Here is a 21,423-nt window from a genome sequence, read left to right on the forward strand (position 1 = left end):
TATTCCCCCACATATAAATATCTATGATAAAGCTTAATTTATAAATTAGGCACAGAAAGAGATTAACCACAATAACTAATAATAAAATAGAACAATTATAACAATATGCTGTAATAAAAGTTATATATATGAAATGTTTTTTTCTGTGTCTCAAAATATCTTGTACTGCACTCTACCCATTTAATATTTTTGGACCACAGTTGACTGGGGTAACTGAAACCATGAGTAAGTGACAGTGTGGAAAGCAAAACTGTAGATAAGGATGGACTACTGTGATTGAAAGAAGTAAACCACATGAAACGTTACAGAAATACCAAAGAATTACAGGCAGACAACAGATAATGAGAATTCTTTTAAAAAGAGATACACAACAGAGAAGAAAAATAAACCGTTTTAATATACACTATTTGTACATTAATTATAAACCATGGCAGTAAAAGCTTTCCGAACATTGGCAAGAAAAGCTGAAAAATTGTTGGTCTTCCTTACATTCTCTTGAAATTCTGCTAGGCACTCAAGATGAGGGGCACTATCTGACACTAGAAAAAAAAAAAATCAAACACAATTAGAATGAGACTTTTTATGGCAGAGAAGCATTTCTAAATTAGATGCTCTCATTTGATTTGACTGTCAATTCTATTTTAATGAAATTCTTTGAGTGTAAAAGAATACACTTGATTTTCATATGCCAACTACCTTTTGGACCCTTCCTTTGTTTAATCTCTAAATATTCAAATCTTAAGTACTATAATCTTGCTTTAAATTTAAACAGATGGCAATCAAGGATTGAAGAGTTTAGTGATACAGTTTAGTGCCCATCATCTTAAACCTATACGTTTTAACTATTTAAACGAGTTTTTTTTTTTTTTTTAACTGTTAAGTCATTTTTTTTTCTGCAAAACTTTGGTCTGACTGACTTTTCTTTTCTGATCACTGGATTTTTTTAAAAAAAGAACAATTTTTTTTTCTTAGAGTCTTGATTTGTCACCAAGGTGGGAGTACAGTGGAATGGTGCAATCTCAGTTCACTGCAACCTCCACCTCCTGGGTTCAAGCAATTCTCTTGCCTCAGTTTCCTGATTAGCTGGGATTACAGGCACCTGCCAACATGCCCACCGAATTTTTTGCATTTTTAGTAGAGACAGGGATTCGCCATGTTGCCCAGTCTGGTCTTGAACTCCTGACCTCAAGTGATCCACCCACCTCTGCCTCCCAAAGTGCTGGGATTACATGCGTGAGCCACCACACCTGGCCTGAAAAAGGAATAATTTTCAATGCCCATCCTTAATAACTTACAATTATGAAAGAAATATCTAGAATTTTCCAAGTGAAATGGCAGGCATTAGAAAATGTGGTTGCTATTCCAAGAGTGGTATTTACAAGGTCTGTTAATCAAATGAGACTCAAAGTCACAAATAACAGTATTGTCCTTGTATGTACTTGTACCAGCTGGTACACTGGGACAAGTCTCCAGTGAAGGTGGTCAAAGGAAAAGAAATTCAACCATTATCAGATTTCCAGCTCTCTGGTACAGGTTGCTGAGGAAACAAGGTCCATGTCCACAGCAGAGAAACAACAGCAAAGGGCCTCTGGTCCAAAATATATCCTGTATATTCTATTTTAACGTATTATTTATAAACTATTAGGCTATACCGTAAAAGAATATACTATTTAGAGAAAATTGAAAAGCTTGGTAAGAGGTTTTTAGGGGCTTGCTTTTTAAAATCTAGCATTAACTGGATTGGAAGATATTTACTTGGAGAGAAAAAAACCCCAAACATCTGTATATGAATTAGATTCTCAAAATATGAATTCCCTAGGAATAGGAACTGAGTCACCAGGACACGGTGCTGTGCCATATCAGCAGTTCATGTGAGTGTCTTTCCCCTACAAAGGCTGTAAGATGATAGCATAGGTGTAATGAGCTGAGAACCAATTTTATGAATTCCAATAAGTTAAGGATTCCTTACACAGGGGCATTAGAAGAATAAACAAGAGATAAACATATCTCTTCTGTCTTCTTGTTCACATTATTATCAATGACATATTTTCCTTATAAATCGAAGGCCTTTCGGCCAGCTGCAGAATCAGTAGCTAGCTTTATTATCAATGTCTGAGACTTGCAGGATGAAACAGTTTCTCAAAAATATATTTTTGGAAAATTTATTAAATTCTGGTGACTTTATATTAGATTTTAAAATCATCTACATGGATAAATTCTAATACTCACATTTAAGCAACCATATTCTTTAAAGCTTCAGCTTTTTAAAAAGTTATCTAAAAGGACAATTCATATTTGCACATGAATGCAATGATCTTTGCTTTTCAGATTTTCCAGGCACTGTGGCACTGTGCCATCCTGAAGAGGTGCTACTTATTAAGGATCCCAGATAACATCTATAAATCAAGACTATATTCTTTTCCTTTAGGAGACCATGAACCAAAAAGCAAGACTAAAAAAGGAAGCAATTCCTCCATATTACTTTATATTCTGACTGAAATAACATTTTGGGATGCCAATCTTAAAAACCAGTTAAGAGATGTTAGTACATACCTTCATAGTCCCTTGCTTCATTTAGATGCAGAGAAAACATAAATGGGCTCTCAGGATTCTTAGGGTCAATATTAGTGAATATAAACTGCAATTTCTCACCTAAAAAGAGATTAAACTATTTAGTGTGTCAAAGCTTTCAATGGAGATATGCTTTCTTACTCCATCTTTGATCAATATTTGCACTGCTAAGTATATACAGTCATGCAACCAACAATTCTAAATGCAGAAGTTACAGATTCGTTTTAAAATATATTATAGTTTCGGCCGGGCGCGGTGGCTCACGCCTGTAATCCCAGCACTTTGGGAGGCCGAGGCGGGTGGATCATGAGGTCAAGAGATCAAGACCATCCTGGTCAACATGGTGAAACCCCGTCTCTACTAAAATACAAAAATTAGCTGGGCATGGTGGCGCACGCCTGTAGTCCCAGCTACTCGGGAGGCTGAGGCAGGAGAATTGCCTGAACCCAGGAGACGGAGGTTGCGGTGAGCCGAGATCGCGCCATTGCACTCCAGCCTGGGTAAAAAGAGCGAAACTCCGTCACACTCAAAAAAAAAAAAAAAAAAAAATATATATATATATATACATATATATATATATATATTATAGTTTCAATATGACATCAAAAACACAGCCAACAAAAGAAAAACTAGATAATTTGACTTCGTTAAAATTAAAAACTTTTGTCCTTCAAAGAACACTATCAAGAGAAGGAAAAGACAACCTAAAGAATGGGAGAAAAATATTTGCAAATCATTTATCTGATAAAGGTTGAATACATAGAATGTATTTAAAACTCCTGCAGCTAAAAACCACCCAATTCAGTAATTGGCAAAAAACTTGAATAGGCATTTATCCAAAAAACATATAAAAATGGCCATTAAGTACACAAAAAGATGCTCAACATCATTAGTCATTATGTAAATGCAAGCTGAAATGACAATGAGATACCATTTCATACCCAGTAGGATGGCAAATAAATAAATGGAAAATAACAGTGTTGGTGAGGATGTGGAGAAACTGGAACCCTAGTACATTGCTGGTAGAAATGTAAAATGATACAGCCACTGTGAAAAACAGTTTGGCAGATCCTCAAAAAGTTTAAATATGACCCAGCAATTTCATACCTAAGTATACACCCAAAAGAACAGAAAACAAAGACTCAAGTAGATAACTATATGCCAATGTTCATAGCGACATTATTCATAGTAGCCAAAAAGTGGAAATAACCCAGTGCCCACCAATAGATGAATGGATATAGTATATACATACAATGGAATATTGTTCAGTCATAAAATGGAATGAAGTTCTGACACATGTAACAACATGGATGAACCTTGAAAACATAAGTGAAATAAGCCAGACACGAAAGGATAGATATTATATGATTCTACTTGTATGAAATATCTAGAAGAGAAAAATTCATCGACAGAAGGTAGATTAGAGGTTACCACGGAATGGAGAAGGAAGGAATGGGGAGGTATTACTTCATGGATATAGAGTCTCTGGAGTGATAGAAAATTTTGGAAATAAAAAGTGGTTTGTGGTGGTTGCACAACACTGTGAACATAATTAATCTCAATGAATTGTACACTTAAAAATGATTAAAATGGCAAATTACAGGTTATAGTTTATCACAAAAAAATATATTATCAAACAAATTTGACATTTTTCTACAGCTACCTATACTTAAAGCTTATTTTCCAAAAGACCTGCAAATGACCCCAAAGTAAAGACCTTATAGAAATTCAAAATGGTAGTGACAAAATGCACAAAAGTTTACATGCATTTTAGTTTTTTCTGTAGCATAATTAGAAAATCTCATTAAAAACTTTTAAAATTAAAACAAATCTTCAGAAACTTAAACTGTCTTGCAATCAACTATGGAATGAAACATAATGTCAATACATTAGGTTTTAAAACTGTTAACAGTAATGAAGAAGAATGAGGGAGATGCATGCCGAGGAAAACAGATTTCATAAAATATAAATTTTAGGCAAGAATAGTTTTAACTTGGGTTTTCTCTTTCTTAAAATGTTATTTCTGACTTTAAAGGTGAGACAAAATATATTTTAAATCTAAGAATAATTTTAAAGGCTTAAAACTGGCTGTTTAAAAACAAAACTAAATTAAAAAGCACCCCAGGGTGACAGTAAGTATAAACTTAGAGTTCAATGGATCAAAAATTCAGAGTTGAACTTTATATTCTTCTTTAATCAGAAGGTTGATTTTTTTTTAATTAAAAACTCATTCTAATTGATAGGACCAATAGATGTATGGAAAAACAACTCAAATAGGCCAAGAAAGAAATATAATTAGTAAGCAAATGGAAAAAAACGTTTTTATTAATAATCAAAGAAATGAATTTAAAAAAAAGTTCTATTCTTACCTAGTCAACTGCCACAAATATTAAAAAAAAACAAACAAACAAACAAACAAAAAAAAAAACCAAAACCTAAAATGCAATAAAATAAATAAATGGGAAAAAAAAAAAAAAAACAACCTTACAAAATACAAATCTGGCAACAATACAATGATTTGGGTTCTCGCATACATCGTGGATAGGTGTGCATAAAAGTTATATGCCAGGGCTGAGACTGCTATCCTTGGAAACTTAGAAAGCTCTGCTTGCCTGGTAAACCCTTGGCAGCTGTGGTCTTTTTGATGATTCACTAGAACTCATAGGATTCACTCAGCAGCATATGGCCATAATTAGGGCTATGATTTATTACAGCAAAAGGATACAACAAAATCAGCAAAGGGAAAAGATACATGGAGTTAAAGTCCAAGGAGAACCAGGCACAAGCTTCCAGAGCCTCTAACAAGCTTCTGGGGAGACAACGCTTCACATGTGTTGTCACAATTTGATGCTGAAGGAATCAAACACATCCTGTTTAACTTTACTGGGTTAGGACTCTTGAAAGCTTGTGCCAGGTTTCTTCTAGGCTTAGCCCCACATGCTTTTGTTCCTTTCCTTATCCTGTTTTGTATCCTTTTGCTGCAGTAAATCTTAGCTATGAATATGACTATATGCTAAGTCCTTCTAGTGAATCACCAAACCTGAGAGTGATCTTGGGAAGCCCAGACACAACAGACATTGCTATACATTAGTGATGTACATGTGATATACACGCAACAGGCATAAAAATATTCATGCTTTTTATGGCCTAGCAATTCCTCTCTAGGAAACAAATTAGATGGAAACCATATTTATCCTCACTAGTTTATAATAGTCCCCCCTTATGCACCAGGGAGAAATATATTCCAAGACCCCCAACAGATGCCTGAAACCACAGATAGTACCAAACCCTATGTAAACATATGTTCCTTGACTTACAATGGCACTATGTGCCAATAAACACATCATAAGTCAAAAACACTGTAAAGCAAAAATTCATTTAACACCCCAATAAACTGATTACAAAGCCAAAAAATTTTAAGTTGAACTATCGTTAAGTCAGGGACCATCCATACTATGTTACTTCCTACATTACATACCTATGATAAAGTTTAAGTTGTAAATTAGGCATAGAAAGAGATTAACAACAACAACTAATAATAAACTAGAACAATTACAATAATATACTGTCATAAAAGCTATATGAATGTGACTTCTCTCCCTCTCAAAATATCTTATTGTACTGTACTCATCCATTTAATATCATTGGACCAAGGTTGAAGGTGGGTAACAGAAACCATGAATAATAGGGATGACTGTATGTTTAAAGCTGAAAAAACTGGCAGAATCCAAATGTTGTTGAAGCAAAATATGTGTTAAACAATAGATAAATGGTTGAATAAATTATGCTGCATTAATAATGAATTATTATACCACTCTTTAAAAATTACCATTATGAAGGCTATAAGTAACTGAGGAAATGCTAATACAATGCTGATAGAAATAACAAAAATTATTTGCATGTTGACAATCATGCCAAAAATACATTTATTAAAATATTGAATGATAAATAGAGTATCAGTAACTATGTTAGAAAAATTTTTAAATTGTAATTTTTCCTATTTTCTAAAATATTAATGTGGTCATTTCAGTTGAAAATATTCTTAAAATTCTCCTCTACTTAAGAAAAGACATACTTTTCTAATCTACTATGCTTTATTTATATTAACAAACTTACCATAAATTTTTCGAATTTCTAGTCCAAGTCGATCTTTATACAAGTCTGCAGATTTCTGCAGCCTTTTCATCCTCTCTGCATTTGCTTTATTAGCAGTAGAAATAGCTGTGATTGAAAAGCATACAAATGCAAATATTTTAAATGATAGTAAATTAATGCTCACTGAGTTAATTTTTTAAACTTAAAATCAACTATAAAATGATGCCAAGCCTCTGAATCTGCTTCCACTTATTGTTTCTATATCTACCAATTAGCAAAAAGAAGCTTCTGTTCATTTAAGTTGGAAGGAAAAACTGCTCAAGAAAATGTATACAGATAGTGAGAAGAATAAGCTTTGTTTTACCTTATTATGTAGTAGCATGAATAAATAGGCCAGGGATTTGTATGGCTAGCATAGAAATAGGCAGACTTCATTTATACTATTGTGTTTTTTCTAGATAATCAATTGCTTCATGGGGAAATGTTCTATTCCTTTAAGCATAACTATTTCTTATGAGAAGTCAGCCTTATTTCATGCTAGTTTAGTTTTTTTCTTTTCTTTTTTTAAAGTTAGCACAACAGAACCTAAGCATACTTTAAAGTAGCACAATAGTCCCTAAGTAATGAGAAAAGTAATATCACAGTTCAGAGTTGGATAAGAACTCCACAAGAAAAAGCATTAAACTTTGCTATTTTCAGGAGATTTGAAGAATATATTACCTAGTTTGTGAGAAAACAGGTTCCTTTCTAAAAGATGCATTCATTTGAATATGAAAGTTCTTTATACAAAGAGATTTTGCAGCATAAAAAGAACGCTTAATACTTCTTGGCAGAGAATGTATGGTCAATAAATACTTGTTGCAAAAAGTACACAATGGCTTGTCCAAAGCAAATTTTATTTAGGGATACCATTTCTCGCTCTGCTTAATTAAACCCTAATATCAATTTCATTATTACTCTGATTATATTAAAAATCACAAGAGAAGGCCTTTTAAGAAAGACAAAAAAAAATAAAACCCAGCTAGCTTACTTTAACGACATCATGCAGAGATAAGTGGCTAGTTATGCCCTAAGGTACTGTAATCCATTTTCAGCAATGAACTGGAACAGGCAAGATGTACTTAATAATGAACTGTCACCACTTTAAAATTTAGATCAGTATGTTTACAACAGGAAACTTACTTTCCTTCTTCCTAGAATATTCTTCCTTAAGATCCTGGATATTTGCAGTCAGTACTTGCAATTCTTGCTTTTTGTCTTTTACTTCAGCAATCAATTTTAACAAGTTATCCTTTTTTTCTTGAATGAGTTTATTTTGCCTGCTGATTTCTGTAAGAAGCACAAGGTATTAGTTAAAATATACTTTGCTCTCTGACATGTATCTAAGAAAAGACCAAAGTTTACTGACTTTCATAAAGATTAATAATGTTTTGATTGATAAGCATTTTCTAATGATTCAAAAATTATAAAAGACAAAAAAGAAAAAAAATCCTATTCTTTGAAAAAATGAGATATAAATGCTTCTTAAAATGAGAATATCAAATTAAACCAAAAAACAGAAAATCAAAAGATCATGACCCTTGCAGCTCCACACTCAAAATAAGTATAGAAATAAAAACTACCAAGATAACCAAATTCTATTTTTTAATTTATTTTTATATTTTGCTGAAACAGGGTCTCGCTGTTGCCCAGGCTGGAATGCAGTGGCATAACCACTGCTCACTGCAGCCTCCTACTTTAGCCTTCCAAGTACCTGGGACTACAGGCACACATCACACCATGCCTGGCTAATTTTTTAATTTTTTGTCTCACTATGTTGCCCAGGCTAGTGTCAAACTCTTAGGCTCAAGCAATCTTCCTACCTCAGCCTCTCAAAGTGTTGGGATTACCAGTGCACGCTACCACGCCTGGCCAAAAACCAAACTCTAGAAGATGGCTTTACACAGTGCTTTGAAGAAGAAGGCTCACTCTAATGCTATATAAATTATTCTGGAACATACCAAAAGACAAAAATAAGTGAAGGAAGACAGGTGGGCAGGCAAAGTTTACAATGTAAGCATAATTCTAAAACTAAAACAAAAAAATTAAAGATAGCACTGGCCCTTTACCCACAACCATATAAACTAATCTCACTTAAAAACATTAGGTACAAAGATGCTCAATAAAATATTAACTTACATGAAAAATAATCTACTAAGAGCAAATATAGTTTATTCTAAGGATTTTATATAATGAAGGTATATCAGGAAAATCCATCACATGAATAGGAATTGAAGAGACGTTTCATATAAATTCAGCATCTACTGATTCTTAAACTACAAATGGAAGGACATTTCTTTAACAATGCAGAAACAAATCAAAAACCTTTCAAATCCCGTAATAAATATTTGGCATTTCCAAAAGGAATAAAATAGATGCTGGCTAGCACTGTTATTTAATATTTTCCCTAAAAGTTTCTGGCCAACACAAGATATTTAACTGGTAAAACCATAAGAAAAAAAGAACTATTTTCACTATATATAGACAATAGACATCTATCCAGAATACTCAGAAAAATCTACTGAAAATCTAGCAGAATTTGTGGTACTATACACCAAAAAAATCAACAGTTATTGTACATAATACTAGTGATTAATATATAGGTGAGAACAGATGTTTATACTAATATTAATAATGGCAATATTAGCTTTTGCTCTTTGTTTTTATTGGTTTTATTAGTTTTTGCCATTCTGTGCTATTTTGAAGTACCGTGTTATTTTTAAGTACTGGTATATCTTGGAGATATTGCAAGTTCTGTTCCAGATCACTGAAACAAAGCAAATATTGCAATAAAGCAAGTCACAAATGTTTTGGTTTCCCAGTACATAGAAAAGTTATATTTATACTATAGTGTAGTCTATTAAGTATGCAATAGCATTATGGCTAAAAAACCCAGTGTACATAATTAAAAATATTTTTTGCTAAAAATGCTAATAATCATCTGAGCGTTCAGCGAGTTCTGAACTTTTGCAGAGGGAGGGTCTTTCCTTGATGTTGATGGCTGCTGACTGATCAGGGTGGTAGATGCTGAAGGTTGGGGTGGCTGTGGCTATAATAAGACAACAATAACGTTTGCTGCATCAATCAACTCTTTCATTAATGATTTCTCTGCAGCATACAATGGTGCTTGACAGCAATTACCCCTGGTAGTGTTGTATTTGACCGAATGTAGAAAGTTATCACAAGACAAAAGTATGCCAGATTGCAGGGTCATTTATTATGCCGGCGACCACAGAGGACTCACGTCTCTCCAACCTGTGGTGACAACAGGAGGGTGCCACGATTTTTTATACCCGAAAAACCACCTTGGGAGTGGGGGTGAGGGGCGGGGATGGGGATGAAAAGGCTTCAGACATTCCGAGGGCTAGTGGATTCTGTAAATTACCTCCTGGGCAGAGATGAGGGTGGGGGTCTCCGGACATTCCAAGGGATGGGGACTTTTGTCATTCCGTTTGTTACTTAAGTGGTTTACAGAAGTCAAGATATACATTTGTTTACACATTATCTGGTTAAGGTGGAAATCACAGACCTTAGTTACTTATTACAAGCCACAGGAGCCAGGATGGAACTAGCTTGGGCTGCTTAGTCTGGCAATTGCCGGTAAGCAAAGGCTAGCAATTCTGGCAGTTACTGATAAGAAAAGGTAAACAGCTTTACATAGTTTTGAAGACAAACTAACAGTTCTATTTACAGAGGCCAAGGACAGTAGTTATTGTGAGGAGAATGGGGCAGCCATTTCAACTTATCTAAAAACAGTTTTGTATTTTATAAAATAGTTTTGCTCCGGTTCTGGCTCTAGGCCAGCACAATATCACAGTAGAACTTCTTTCAAAATTGGAGTCAGTCTTCTCAAACCCTGCTGCTAATTTATCAACTAAGTTTATGTCATATTCTAAATCCTTTGTTGTCAGTTAAACAATGTTCACAGCATCTTCACCAGGAGTGGATTCTATTCCATAAAACCACATTCTTTGCTCATCCATAAGAAGCAACTTCTTACCCATTTAAGTTTTATCATGAGATTGCATGGTTTTAGTGACTTCTCTGTAGCTATGAAAGTCTTAGATGGCAACTTCTTCCAAAATAGAAAACTGTTTCATCTACATCAAAAATCTGTTCTCTAGCGTGGCCACCTTCATCAATGATCTTAGTGAGATAACTTGCTGTCGCGTCTACATTAGCACTGCTGCTTCATCTTGCACTTTTATGTTATGGAGGCTGCTGCTTGCCTTAAACCTCATATACCAACTTCCTCATCTTTCTCAAGTCTTCATAGAATTGAAGAGGGCTAGGGTCTTACCCTGGATTAGGCTTTTGCTTAAGGGAATGTTGCAGTTTGTTCTTCTATTCAGGCCACTAAAACTTTCTCTACATCAACAATAAGGCTGTTTCTCTTTCTTACCCATCATGTGTTCAATGAATTAGCACTTTTGCTAATTGGCGCAAGAGGCCAAGCTTTTATCCTGTCTCAGCTTTTGACACACTTTCCCACTAAGCTTAATCATTTCTAGCTTTTGATTTAATGTGAGAGACCTATGATTCCTTTCAGCTGAACACTTAGAGGTCACTATAGGGTTATTAATTGCCCTAATTTCAATACTGCTGTGTCTCAGAGACTAGGGAGGCCCAAGGAGAGGAAGAAAGACAGAAATGGCTGGTCAGTGGAGCCGCCAGAAGTCACTCAACATTTATCCATCTTATATGGGTGTCATTCATGGCACTTAAAACAATTACAAAAATAATGTCAAAGATCACTGATCATACAGCACCACATGAAATATAATAATGACAAGTTTGAAATCTTGTTGTGACATGGTAAAAAGCCCCATAAAACTGCATACCGCAACCATCCTAAGCTATCTGTTTAAACTGCTCTCTATAACCCAAATGTGAATGAGCAATTAAGGACTATAATCACCACCTTACCCAGACAATGTGTAAACAAATGCTAATCTTGACTTTTGTGAATCACTTAAGTAACAACCAGAAAGTCAAAAAGGGCCCCTGGCCCTCAGAATGTCCGGAGCCCCTCACCCCATCCTTGCCCAGGAATCCTCTGGAATGTCCGGAGGGGGAACCCTCTCACCGCTACCCCCGCCTCTCTCCCTCACGCCCCCCCACCCCTCTCCCTCAAGCCCCCCACCCCTCTCCCTCACGCCCCAAGGTGATTTTTACGGGTATAAAGGGGTCTCAACACCCTCCTTTCGGGGTCACGGGTTGGAGAGACGCGAGTCCTCCGTGGCCACCAGCAATAAGGACCCTGCAATTTGGCATACTTTTATCTTGGTGTTCACTTTCTGTGCTCGGTCCTGTACAGCATTGTGAGAATGACCAACATGTGGCAGACATGAAGACAGCACATGCTGATGGAAAAATGGTGCCCACAGACTTGCTTGACACATGGTTGCCATTAACCTTTAATTTGTAAAAATTGCAATGTCTGTAAAGTGCAATAAAGTGAAGTGCAATAAAACAAGGTATCCATGTATCAAAATACTGGCTTTTTACATCTGTCTCAAATATTGGCCAGCACTCATTACTCCTTCTTGGCTTTAATCCTCTATCCTCCCTGCCTTCCCCACATCCCTGTCACTATCTGTACAAGTTCTTCTTGCCCTAGCCCTCTTAAACACACAGCTTCTGCAACTACCCACCCCTTTCTCACACATATGCTCAAAATAAAAACAATGCCTGTGCATAAACCTGGCCAGACCTCTCTGCTGGGAAAGGAGTAACAATGGCAGGGCCATGTCTTCCTCTGTTTGTTGGAAGAAAGATACAACTTCTGCAACTTGGGACTCATTGCCCAGAGACAGTGTCCCCAAAGTGCCAATCAAAGGTCTAAATAAGGCAGGAAGGCACAAAAAGCCTAAGAGCTCTAGGGTAGAGATTACTGAGGTCAAATAACTAATGCCAGTAGAGCTCATGTGGTGCTTTACAATATGCTTATAAATTTTTGAATTAAAGATTCAGTTTTATTAATACTTAAATGAAATCAAAACACTTTAAAATCAAATGCCAATTAATAACACCAGTAGTCTAGAATTGTATCAAATAAACCAAACTATCTATACTGTCATTTAATTCCAGTATCAGAATTATAAGTAAATATATGCTCCCAGAATAATTTTTTTCTCAAAGTTAAACAAGAGTTAGTCCACCACCAAATTTATGAAGACTTTAAATACCATAAATCTTCAAAAGAGAAATACACTATAATCTGTTTCCCAAATTGAGGTGAGCAAGAATTCGCAGTGCATGAACAACATCTTTCAAGACAAGCATTCCTCAGGCAACAGGGAAATCTCGTTTATAGAGGCAACAAACAGAAAATTCAGAATCAACCTAGATCAAGAAATATGTAGGTTCTGTTAAAAAAAAAAAAACTGCAAAGCTTGTCTGAGACACATATTTGATCTGGATATATGAAGAGATATTTTATGCTTCTAAATATTATAAGAGACATGCCAAAATGTTGGCATATTTTGGAAGTTAATATGATAAATGAAATGTCAAATCAATGTTCAAGAGGTACATTATTTTCTAAACAGTGCTGAAATCCAAAACAAATTCTTTAGTCTTTTACTACTTTTTTTAAAGAAGAGGAAAAAGACTCAGCAATTCAGTCACTTGCCCAAAGCTGTATTTGCTAGGATGAAATTAATAAGACTGCATTCAAACTCAGGTCTTGACTTCAAAGGCAATGCTTTTCCTATTAAACTATCCTTCTCCAACAATGAGTTACCATTTTAATCTCAAGAGGAAGACGCAAATACAAATTTGTAAGAAAAAAATGTAAGAGAGATAAAAAGATGAAACACAGAATGCAGATGATTAATAAATATGAAAGATAACCTCAGATAAATCACAGGAATGCAAGTAAAGCAATAAAATTTCAATTTTCATTTATTACAACGTTTACAAAAATAACAGCAAATCTTGAGAGGAATGCAAAATGCTAGGGTCCTTCTGGAAAATATTTTCGACATTGTAAAATAAAAGAGCCTTAAGAATATTCACCTCCTTTGACCCAGCAATTTCATTTTTACAAAGTTACCATAGGGAAATAGGATATGTGCAAATATTTATATATAAAAATTCTTTTTCAGTATTTATAATGAAAAACTGAAAACATTCTCAATGGCTAACAAGTAAATGATTTTTAAAATACGGTAGGTCAGTAAGATGGAATGTATTTTCAAAAAAATTTAGCTATGTGGGAAAATACTCTAAAAGTTGAAAAAAAAAAAAAGATAGTTATATAGATACCATGAACATAATTATGTTAAAAATCTACACAGCTCATGAAAAATAAAAGCGAGAAAGTCATTTAGTTAAATGTGGTTCTCAACATTACAGGTGATATTTTTTGTTTACTTTTTTGTATGTTCTAAGAATATGAACATGATCACATATTATGTCAAGTATGATTTAAAAATAAACATCTTACTAGAAAGAAAATGCGCCGGGCGCGGTGGCTCAAGCCTGTAATCCCAGCACTTTGGGAGGCCGAGGCGGGTGGATCACGAGGTCAAGAGATCGAGACCATCCTGGTCAACATGGTGAAACCCCGTCTCTACTAAAAATACAAAAAATTAGCTGGGCATGGTGGCGCGTGCCTGTAATCCCAGCTACTCAGGAGGCTGAGGCAGGAGAATTGCCTGAACCCAGGAGGCGGAGGTTGCGGTGAGCCGAGATCGCGCCATTGCACTCCAACCTGGGTAACATGAGTGAAACTCCGTCTCAAAAAAAAAAAAAAAAAAGAAAGAAAATGCTACCATTTAAAGAAAAGTATTAAGTAGAATTGTGCTACACAAGAAATCCAGATTGAAGTCAAAGGTCTCAACTCTGATCCAGCTCATCAGTTGTTACCCCACGACCTTGTTCAAAATCACAACTTCTGAATCTCTTTTCCTCATTTGTAAAATGGGGATAACATTGCTACTCCATTCACTGGGGTTACAGTATCCAGTAATAATAATAGGAAAACTTTTAAACTAGTGACACATAAATACCACATATAAGAGTGTTTTTATTACAACATTTGAAGCGCTGTGTGAATTTGTGGCCCATAGAAATATAAGGGCCCTTGATGCTGTGTGATTATTATTGCATGTGTACACAGTTGGCTATCTTATTCCCAGGATGGACATTTCAAACTTGCACTCCTACTTGCATTTTCACTCCAGTGCAGGTCAGTATGGTACAATGGAAAGAACACAGACACTTTGGTTGTAATCCTAGATCCTCTATCTACTCCCAGACCTTAGGCAAGTTTCTTAACCTCAGTGAGCTTCAATTTCCTCATCTATAAAACAGGGAGCATCTCTGTCTTAGATAGACTTCAGGATTTATAATAATTTAACAGCCTGCCCATAGTAAATGTCTCTCAATTTCAACAGATGATTTTCCCTCTTGTGATAATTAGCATTTATGGCTCCAGAATTTTAGGCTATTTTGATCTCTGCAGTATCTTCCTAGAAGATTACCCAGTATAGAGCAGTAGCTCAACAAATATTTGATCAGTGAATGAATTCCCTCCACCTTTCTTATTCCCAAAATAATATCTATCTCAGTCTTTACCTTACTGGATCTACCTGTGACTTCCAATGTTGACAACACCCTTTCTTGTTTATTTCCTCTTTCAGTTTTGGTGACCTTCCCTCTTACGTCTCTCTGTTCTCCAATTACTAATTCTATCTTCCCTGATTCTTTCCATTTACCCCTCTCTCAAATTAAAGGTAATGCTTTGAAGATGAGTGAGGCTTCTGAAGTTAATCTGATGATGTGGGGCAAATCACAATCTCTCTGGGACTGTAATATCAGTAAAGTAGGAATAATAATAAATAATAGCAACTCTGGAGAACTGTCATAAGGGCTGAAGGAGATGGTCAATGTAAGGTATTTAGCACATTACCTGTCACACAGTAATGAGTAAATAAATATTATTACTGTCCAAGGCTATCTTCTTAAACTCTACATATTCTTCCACAGCTTCAACCCCCAAAACACACTACAGATTCACAAATCCCTATCTTCACCAAAGACCACTTTCCTGGCTGGCCTCCAGATGAATATATACATTGCCTACCAAACAATGCCTACCACCTGAAGACTCACTGCATAATAAACTCAACATATTCACCCAACACATTTAAAATTGAACCCATGTATGTTTCCTTCCCACCCATAAAAACATGCTCCACCACTCTTTCAATCCCTTACTTAGTAAATGCATCACCACTGATTCATACTCCATGTAAGAAGGAATCAACCTAGACCACAACACCCTCTCACCTTCAGGCCAACAGTCGTGAGTCTAACCCCTCAGACCTGTCACTGGTCCAAGCCATCCTCATTATGTGCCTGTACTATTACACTAGATTTTTCCTTTAACTGTCTCTTTATGGACAACAATCTCATGGCCCTCCTGTTTATTGTGTATGACTACTAGAGAGCTTCTTCTGAAATATAAATCCAGTATCATTTTCCAGGTAGAAATCCTATAGCAACTCTTATCTCCTGAAAAACAAAGTTTAACCCCCTTTGCACAACATAGAATGTCCATCATCTGGCCAGTTCTCCTTCCAGCCACTTCTCCGCCACTCCCCATCTACAGTGTACTCTAGCCATCCCAGAACTTACCAAGCTCTCGTGTTCCTGCCCATTCCATGTGCTGTTCCCTCTTCCTAGAATGTAATGCTGACTCTGTTGAACATCCCTAACCCTCCTTTATGTGGTATTCTCCAAAGTAGTGTGATATAATCAGACTGAAAGTTCAAATCACTTTCCGTTCATTATCAGGTATCTGACCTTAATTTAAGCAAGTAGCTTAACCTGTGCTTATTTCATTATAAAAATCTAACATGTAAGAATAAAAGCAGTATCTATACCTCTTAGGGTTGTTGTGAGGGTTCATGAGTCAATATATGCAAAGAGCTTAGAACAGGGCCTGGCACATGGTATACAAGGTAATAGTTAGCTATTAAATATCCTGCAATCCTCACTGAAGAATCAAACCCTCCAGATTCTATCCTCACACAGCATCTATTCCATTATTATAACGACAATTAAAATTTTTTTTTTTTTTTTTTTTTTTTTTTTTTGGAGACAGGATCTCCCTCTGTCATCCAGGCTGCAATATAATGGCATGATCATGGCTCATTGTAGCCTCGACCTCCTGGGCTCAAGCTATCCTCTTGCCTCAGTCTCCTGAGAAGCTGGAACTACAGGTATGCACCATCACACCTGGCTAATTTTTCCTTAATTTTTATAGAGACAGGGTCTCACTATATTGCCCAGGCTGGTCTTGAACTCCTGGGCTCAAGAAATCCTCCTGCCTCAGCCTCCCAAAGTGCTGGGATTACTTTGGCTTGAGCCATTGCACCTGGCACGATACATTTTAATTGTGGTTTCCCCGTCTATATCCTCCACAATATTGTGAGTAAATTATACTTCATGCATTGTTGTCTCCTTAGTGCTGGGCAACAGCAGTCATATGTTCACTGAATTAATTAAACTTGGGTAAATTATATTTCTGTTCAAGTACAAACTGATTTTTAAAAGAAAAATATTGATAGATTTTAGATTTTTAGATTTTAGACTATATAGAGCATATCTTCACACTATAGATAATCTTTAAGAGCACACTTTGAGACTCACAGTGGTAAAATTGACAGTTCTAAACTTTTAATTTTCTAATGCCTAGGGATCCTACAGAGGTTTTAAAGAACCCAAACTCAGTATCACTCTTTCACACACACATGCAAACAAAAGTGGTTTTCCTTTTTGCTTATGGTTACAGAGGGAATGAGAGAAACAGTGAAAGGGCACGGAAGTTTCAGGGCAGATTACAAAGGAAACATGGGTAAAAGTCTAGCAAATAACCTACTGGGGTAATAAAGTCAGATGCTTTCATGGGCCACACAATGAGTAAAGTGGGTAAATAAAAGCTACCCACTTTGCTAATGAAAGAACACATGCCCCATGTAAGGACATTCCAGTCTAACATTGTTTAAAACATGGTGACTTTAAACTGGGTATCTCTAGTAGATCTGAACTGTGGACACCAGTTTGTGTTCTTTGGGTAAGAATTCAGTAAAAGCTGCCAGGTTTTGGTAAAAGCTGTTGATCCACTCTGGACAACCTGAAGAGAGGTAGAAATAAGATGGCAAGAATAGCAGTAAAAATATGGACAGAAACACTTTCAGAGTACTAACAGAGCTGAGAGAATTCCAGCTTTTCATTCCCCAGGCTGTGACTTCCAACACGAAAACAAGCTCATCTTTTAAAAAATACTGGCATTTATACCTTGGCACTGACAAATCTCACAAGTACAGTGCTGAATGAAAAAATGGACAGAAGACATACAAGAGAATGCCATTTATATAATATTCAAAAACACAATACTAGAAGCCAGGCACGGTGGCTCACACCTGAAATCCCAGCACTCTGGGAGGCCAAGGTAGGCAAACCGCTTGAGCCCAGAAATTCAAGACCAGCCTGCACAACATGGTGAAACCTTATCTCTACAAAAAAATACAAATTAGCCAGGCATAGTGGCATGCACCTGTGGTCCCAGCTACTTAGGGGCTGAGGTGGGAGTATCACTTGAGCCCGGGAGGTCGAGGCTGCAGTAAGCCTAGATCATGCCAGTGCACTCCAGCCTGGCTGACAAAGTGAGACCCTTTCTCAAAAAACAAAATAAAAACCCACAATACTAAACAATGTATTGATAGGTTAGTTGTGGAAGGTAGAAGAAGGTGTAACATGGGATGTTCTATCTTAAGCTGAATGGTATGTCAATGTTTATTCATATACATAAGCATATGTATATATGTTAATGTGTATTTGTGTGTGTGTGTGTGTGTGTGCTTTTTTGTGTGTGTATGTGTATTTTTTGTAGAGACGGGGTTTCACCATATTGCTCGGGTTGGTCTTGAACTCCTGGGATCAAGGGATCCACCCACCTCGGCCTCCCAAAGTGTTGAGATTACTGGCGTGAGCCACTGCATGTGTATAAACAGTATATTCACACTTGTGCACACAAAATACATTGTCTTACTTGTATGATTTCATGATAAAGACATTTTATCTAAAAAAAACCCCCGTAATTTATACTTTTTCACATACGATTTTGATATTCCAGAAACATCTCAACCATTCTATCTTCTTCCTTTAATTTCACAGACAGCTTTTCTGAAAGAGAAATTGGAGTGAACTTTGAATTTAGCTGAAATAACACTACAAAATAAACTAGAAGAGCAAAAACAGCATATTACAAGTTAACATTAGGTACCTGCAAATGCTTTGAGGGAGTCCTTGTAGGTATCTCTCAGTCCGGCCATTTGAAAGGAGGTGTCAGTACTTTTGAATTTATTCCAAAATTCATTTAGGCTTTTATCGAATAGTGCCAGTTCGTCCTCTACCATCATGTAAGACAATGCTACAAACAGAATACACATTGCATTTTTTAAGAGTTATTGAAATCAAATCAGCCACATATTCCAATCAGGTATACAGTATTTTGGCAATTTGCCATTTGCTAGAAAATAGCAACTTATCTTTAATTCTAGGTATTCAAGGGTAGAGCAAGCCACCTGGGCTTAACTGTGATTAAGGTGCAGCAATAATCAAAGACACCTTTACCTCCAGCGGATTATTAGTAGGTAAGTGTAAATGCACAGGACGCTCACACGTTCTATGACTCTGGGTCCATTTTCTCACAAGCAAAGCTGTTGATTTCTAAAACCCCTTTTCTAACTCTGACCCTTTTTAATCGGAGATCAACAGGATCTCCAAGTGGCGGGTCCCTCCCATAGAATAAGATCCCACACATCTACCCTGTCTCTCTCCCCGACCCCAGAACAGTAAAAGTTAACAGTAAAATAGAGAATAAAGTGAGAGTTTAGTGGGTTCCGTCGAGAATGTATACAAGTCACCTCGGGCCTCAGTATCCTCTGTAAAAGGAGTTCCTGGGAGAATCCTGGCCCCACCAATACTCTGTGACGCTAAAACCTTCCCAGGAGGACCAAAGAGATCTCCTGCAGTGAAACCCAGAACCTTTTGGGTTTGCAGCCGCCCACTCCACCAGGCTGTGAGGCCCAAACTGCAACAAGATGCCCATTTCACAAACGCCGCCCCAAATACACACATTCCGCCCCCAAAACACACATTCCGCCCCCAAACTCACTTTCCCCTATCGCGACAGTCCGAAGAGCCCAGCTCGGCGCCCACCTCCCTCACCTTCGCAGGCAGGCCTGAGTCCCGTCGCCTTCCCCACAGCAGATCCGCGCCCACGGTAGCCAACAACCGAGCTTCAGACTCAGCTCCCGCAGCGCCCCCAGCTTTCGGATTTCAAACCTAGTGCACTTCCCGCCACCCGCCTCCAGGCGCAGGCTCGCCTTCTGATTGGCCGAAAGCACAGACTCTACATGACAGGATTGGTTAAGCTTACCCTTGGATTCTCGCGGGAAAAATGGGGAACATGGCATTCTGGGATTCGTAGTTCTTTTCTGAGCAACAGCCGGCGTTTCAGCTGTGACCCGGAAAGCATTAACAGCGCCGAAGAGCTCGCCCACTACAAGTCATTCGTCGGCTTCAAATAAAGGTTTCTGGAACAAATACATATTTCTTGCGAAAGATATAAGCGTATCTTTCGCAAGAAATAGATCCTCTTCTTTGTATTCGCCTTGTAAAGTTGACTTCAATTATGAGTGGGCAGAAACATTCAAATAATCCTCAGAATAGGTTTTTACTGCTTACAAAAATATTCCTTCTTTTCTGCTGCCCCAGTTTCTCTAACAATGTTTTTGAGGCCTAATAGAACACTATGTTACTATCTTGCAGAAGTGGAAGAAACTAGAACACTATCAAAATCACCTGCTATGTTCTGTAAGGACAGGAATGAGGCATAAGAAATTCAACGAGGATTTGCCAGAGTAGACAAGCTGCAGAAAATCTGCGTTGTCCAGGAACTCTGAAAGGTGACTTGGATTTGGCATTTGAACCCTTCTTGGTAATGCTGAGGAATAAAGAAAACTAGGGGGAAAAAAAAAACAAACTAAAGAATGTGCTCTCTGGGCGGGGCGTGGTGGCTCATGCCTGTAATCCCAGCACTTTCGGAGGCGGAGGCAGCGGATCAGGAGGTCACGAGTACGAGACCAGCTGGCCAACATGGTGAAAGGCCGTCTCCACTAAAGGTACAAAAAAAATTAGCCAGGCGTAGTTATGGGCACCTGTAATCCCATCTACTTGGGAGGCTGAGGAAGGAGAATTGCTTGAACCCAGGAGTCAGAGGGTGCAGTGAGCTGAGATCTCACCACTGCACTCCACTCTGGACGACGGAGCAGGGATCCATCTCAAAAAAAAAAAAAAGAATATGCTCTCTGAAGAATGGAAAATAATGAAGTTGGCTAAAATAATGAAGTCGAAGTCAAAGTTATTTTCATGTTAGACTATGAGATGTTTGTGAAATTAAAGCCTCTATTTTTTTTTTTTTTTTTTTTTGAGACGGAGTTTCGCTCTTGTTACCCAGGCTGGGGTGCAATGGCGCGATCTTGGCTCACCGCAACCTCCGCCTCCTGGGTTCAGGCAATTCTCCTGCCTCAGCCTCCTGAGTAGCTGGGATTACAGGCACGTGCCACCATGCCCAGCTAATTTTTTGTAGTTTTAGTAGAGACGGGGTTTCACCATCCTGGTCAACATGGTGAAACCCCG

At 37.1% G+C, this 21,423-nt stretch overlaps 1 protein-coding gene across 1 annotated transcript; it reads right to left on the reverse strand.

Annotated features, from left to right (window-relative positions):
- Positions 1–372: 372 nt before the first annotated feature.
- Positions 373–20,073, reverse strand: SPC25 (SPC25 component of NDC80 kinetochore complex). Its single transcript, XM_032286630.1, has 7 exons — positions 19,951–20,073; positions 19,004–19,150; positions 18,838–18,903; positions 7,849–7,995; positions 6,688–6,792; positions 2,554–2,652; positions 373–539 (listed from the first exon to the last, which is right to left on the reverse strand). Exons 2-7 carry the CDS (start codon positions 19,137–19,139, stop codon positions 415–417), a joined length of 678 nt encoding a protein of 225 aa, XP_032142521.1. The 5' UTR covers positions 19,140–19,150; positions 19,951–20,073; the 3' UTR covers positions 373–414.
- Positions 20,074–21,423: the final 1,350 nt, after the last annotated feature.

This window comes from Sapajus apella, unplaced genomic scaffold (genome assembly GCF_009761245.1).
Source record: "Sapajus apella isolate SASKATOON/1434 unplaced genomic scaffold, GSC_monkey_1.0 scaffold18, whole genome shotgun sequence".
NCBI lineage: Eukaryota > Metazoa > Chordata > Mammalia > Primates > Cebidae > Sapajus > Sapajus apella.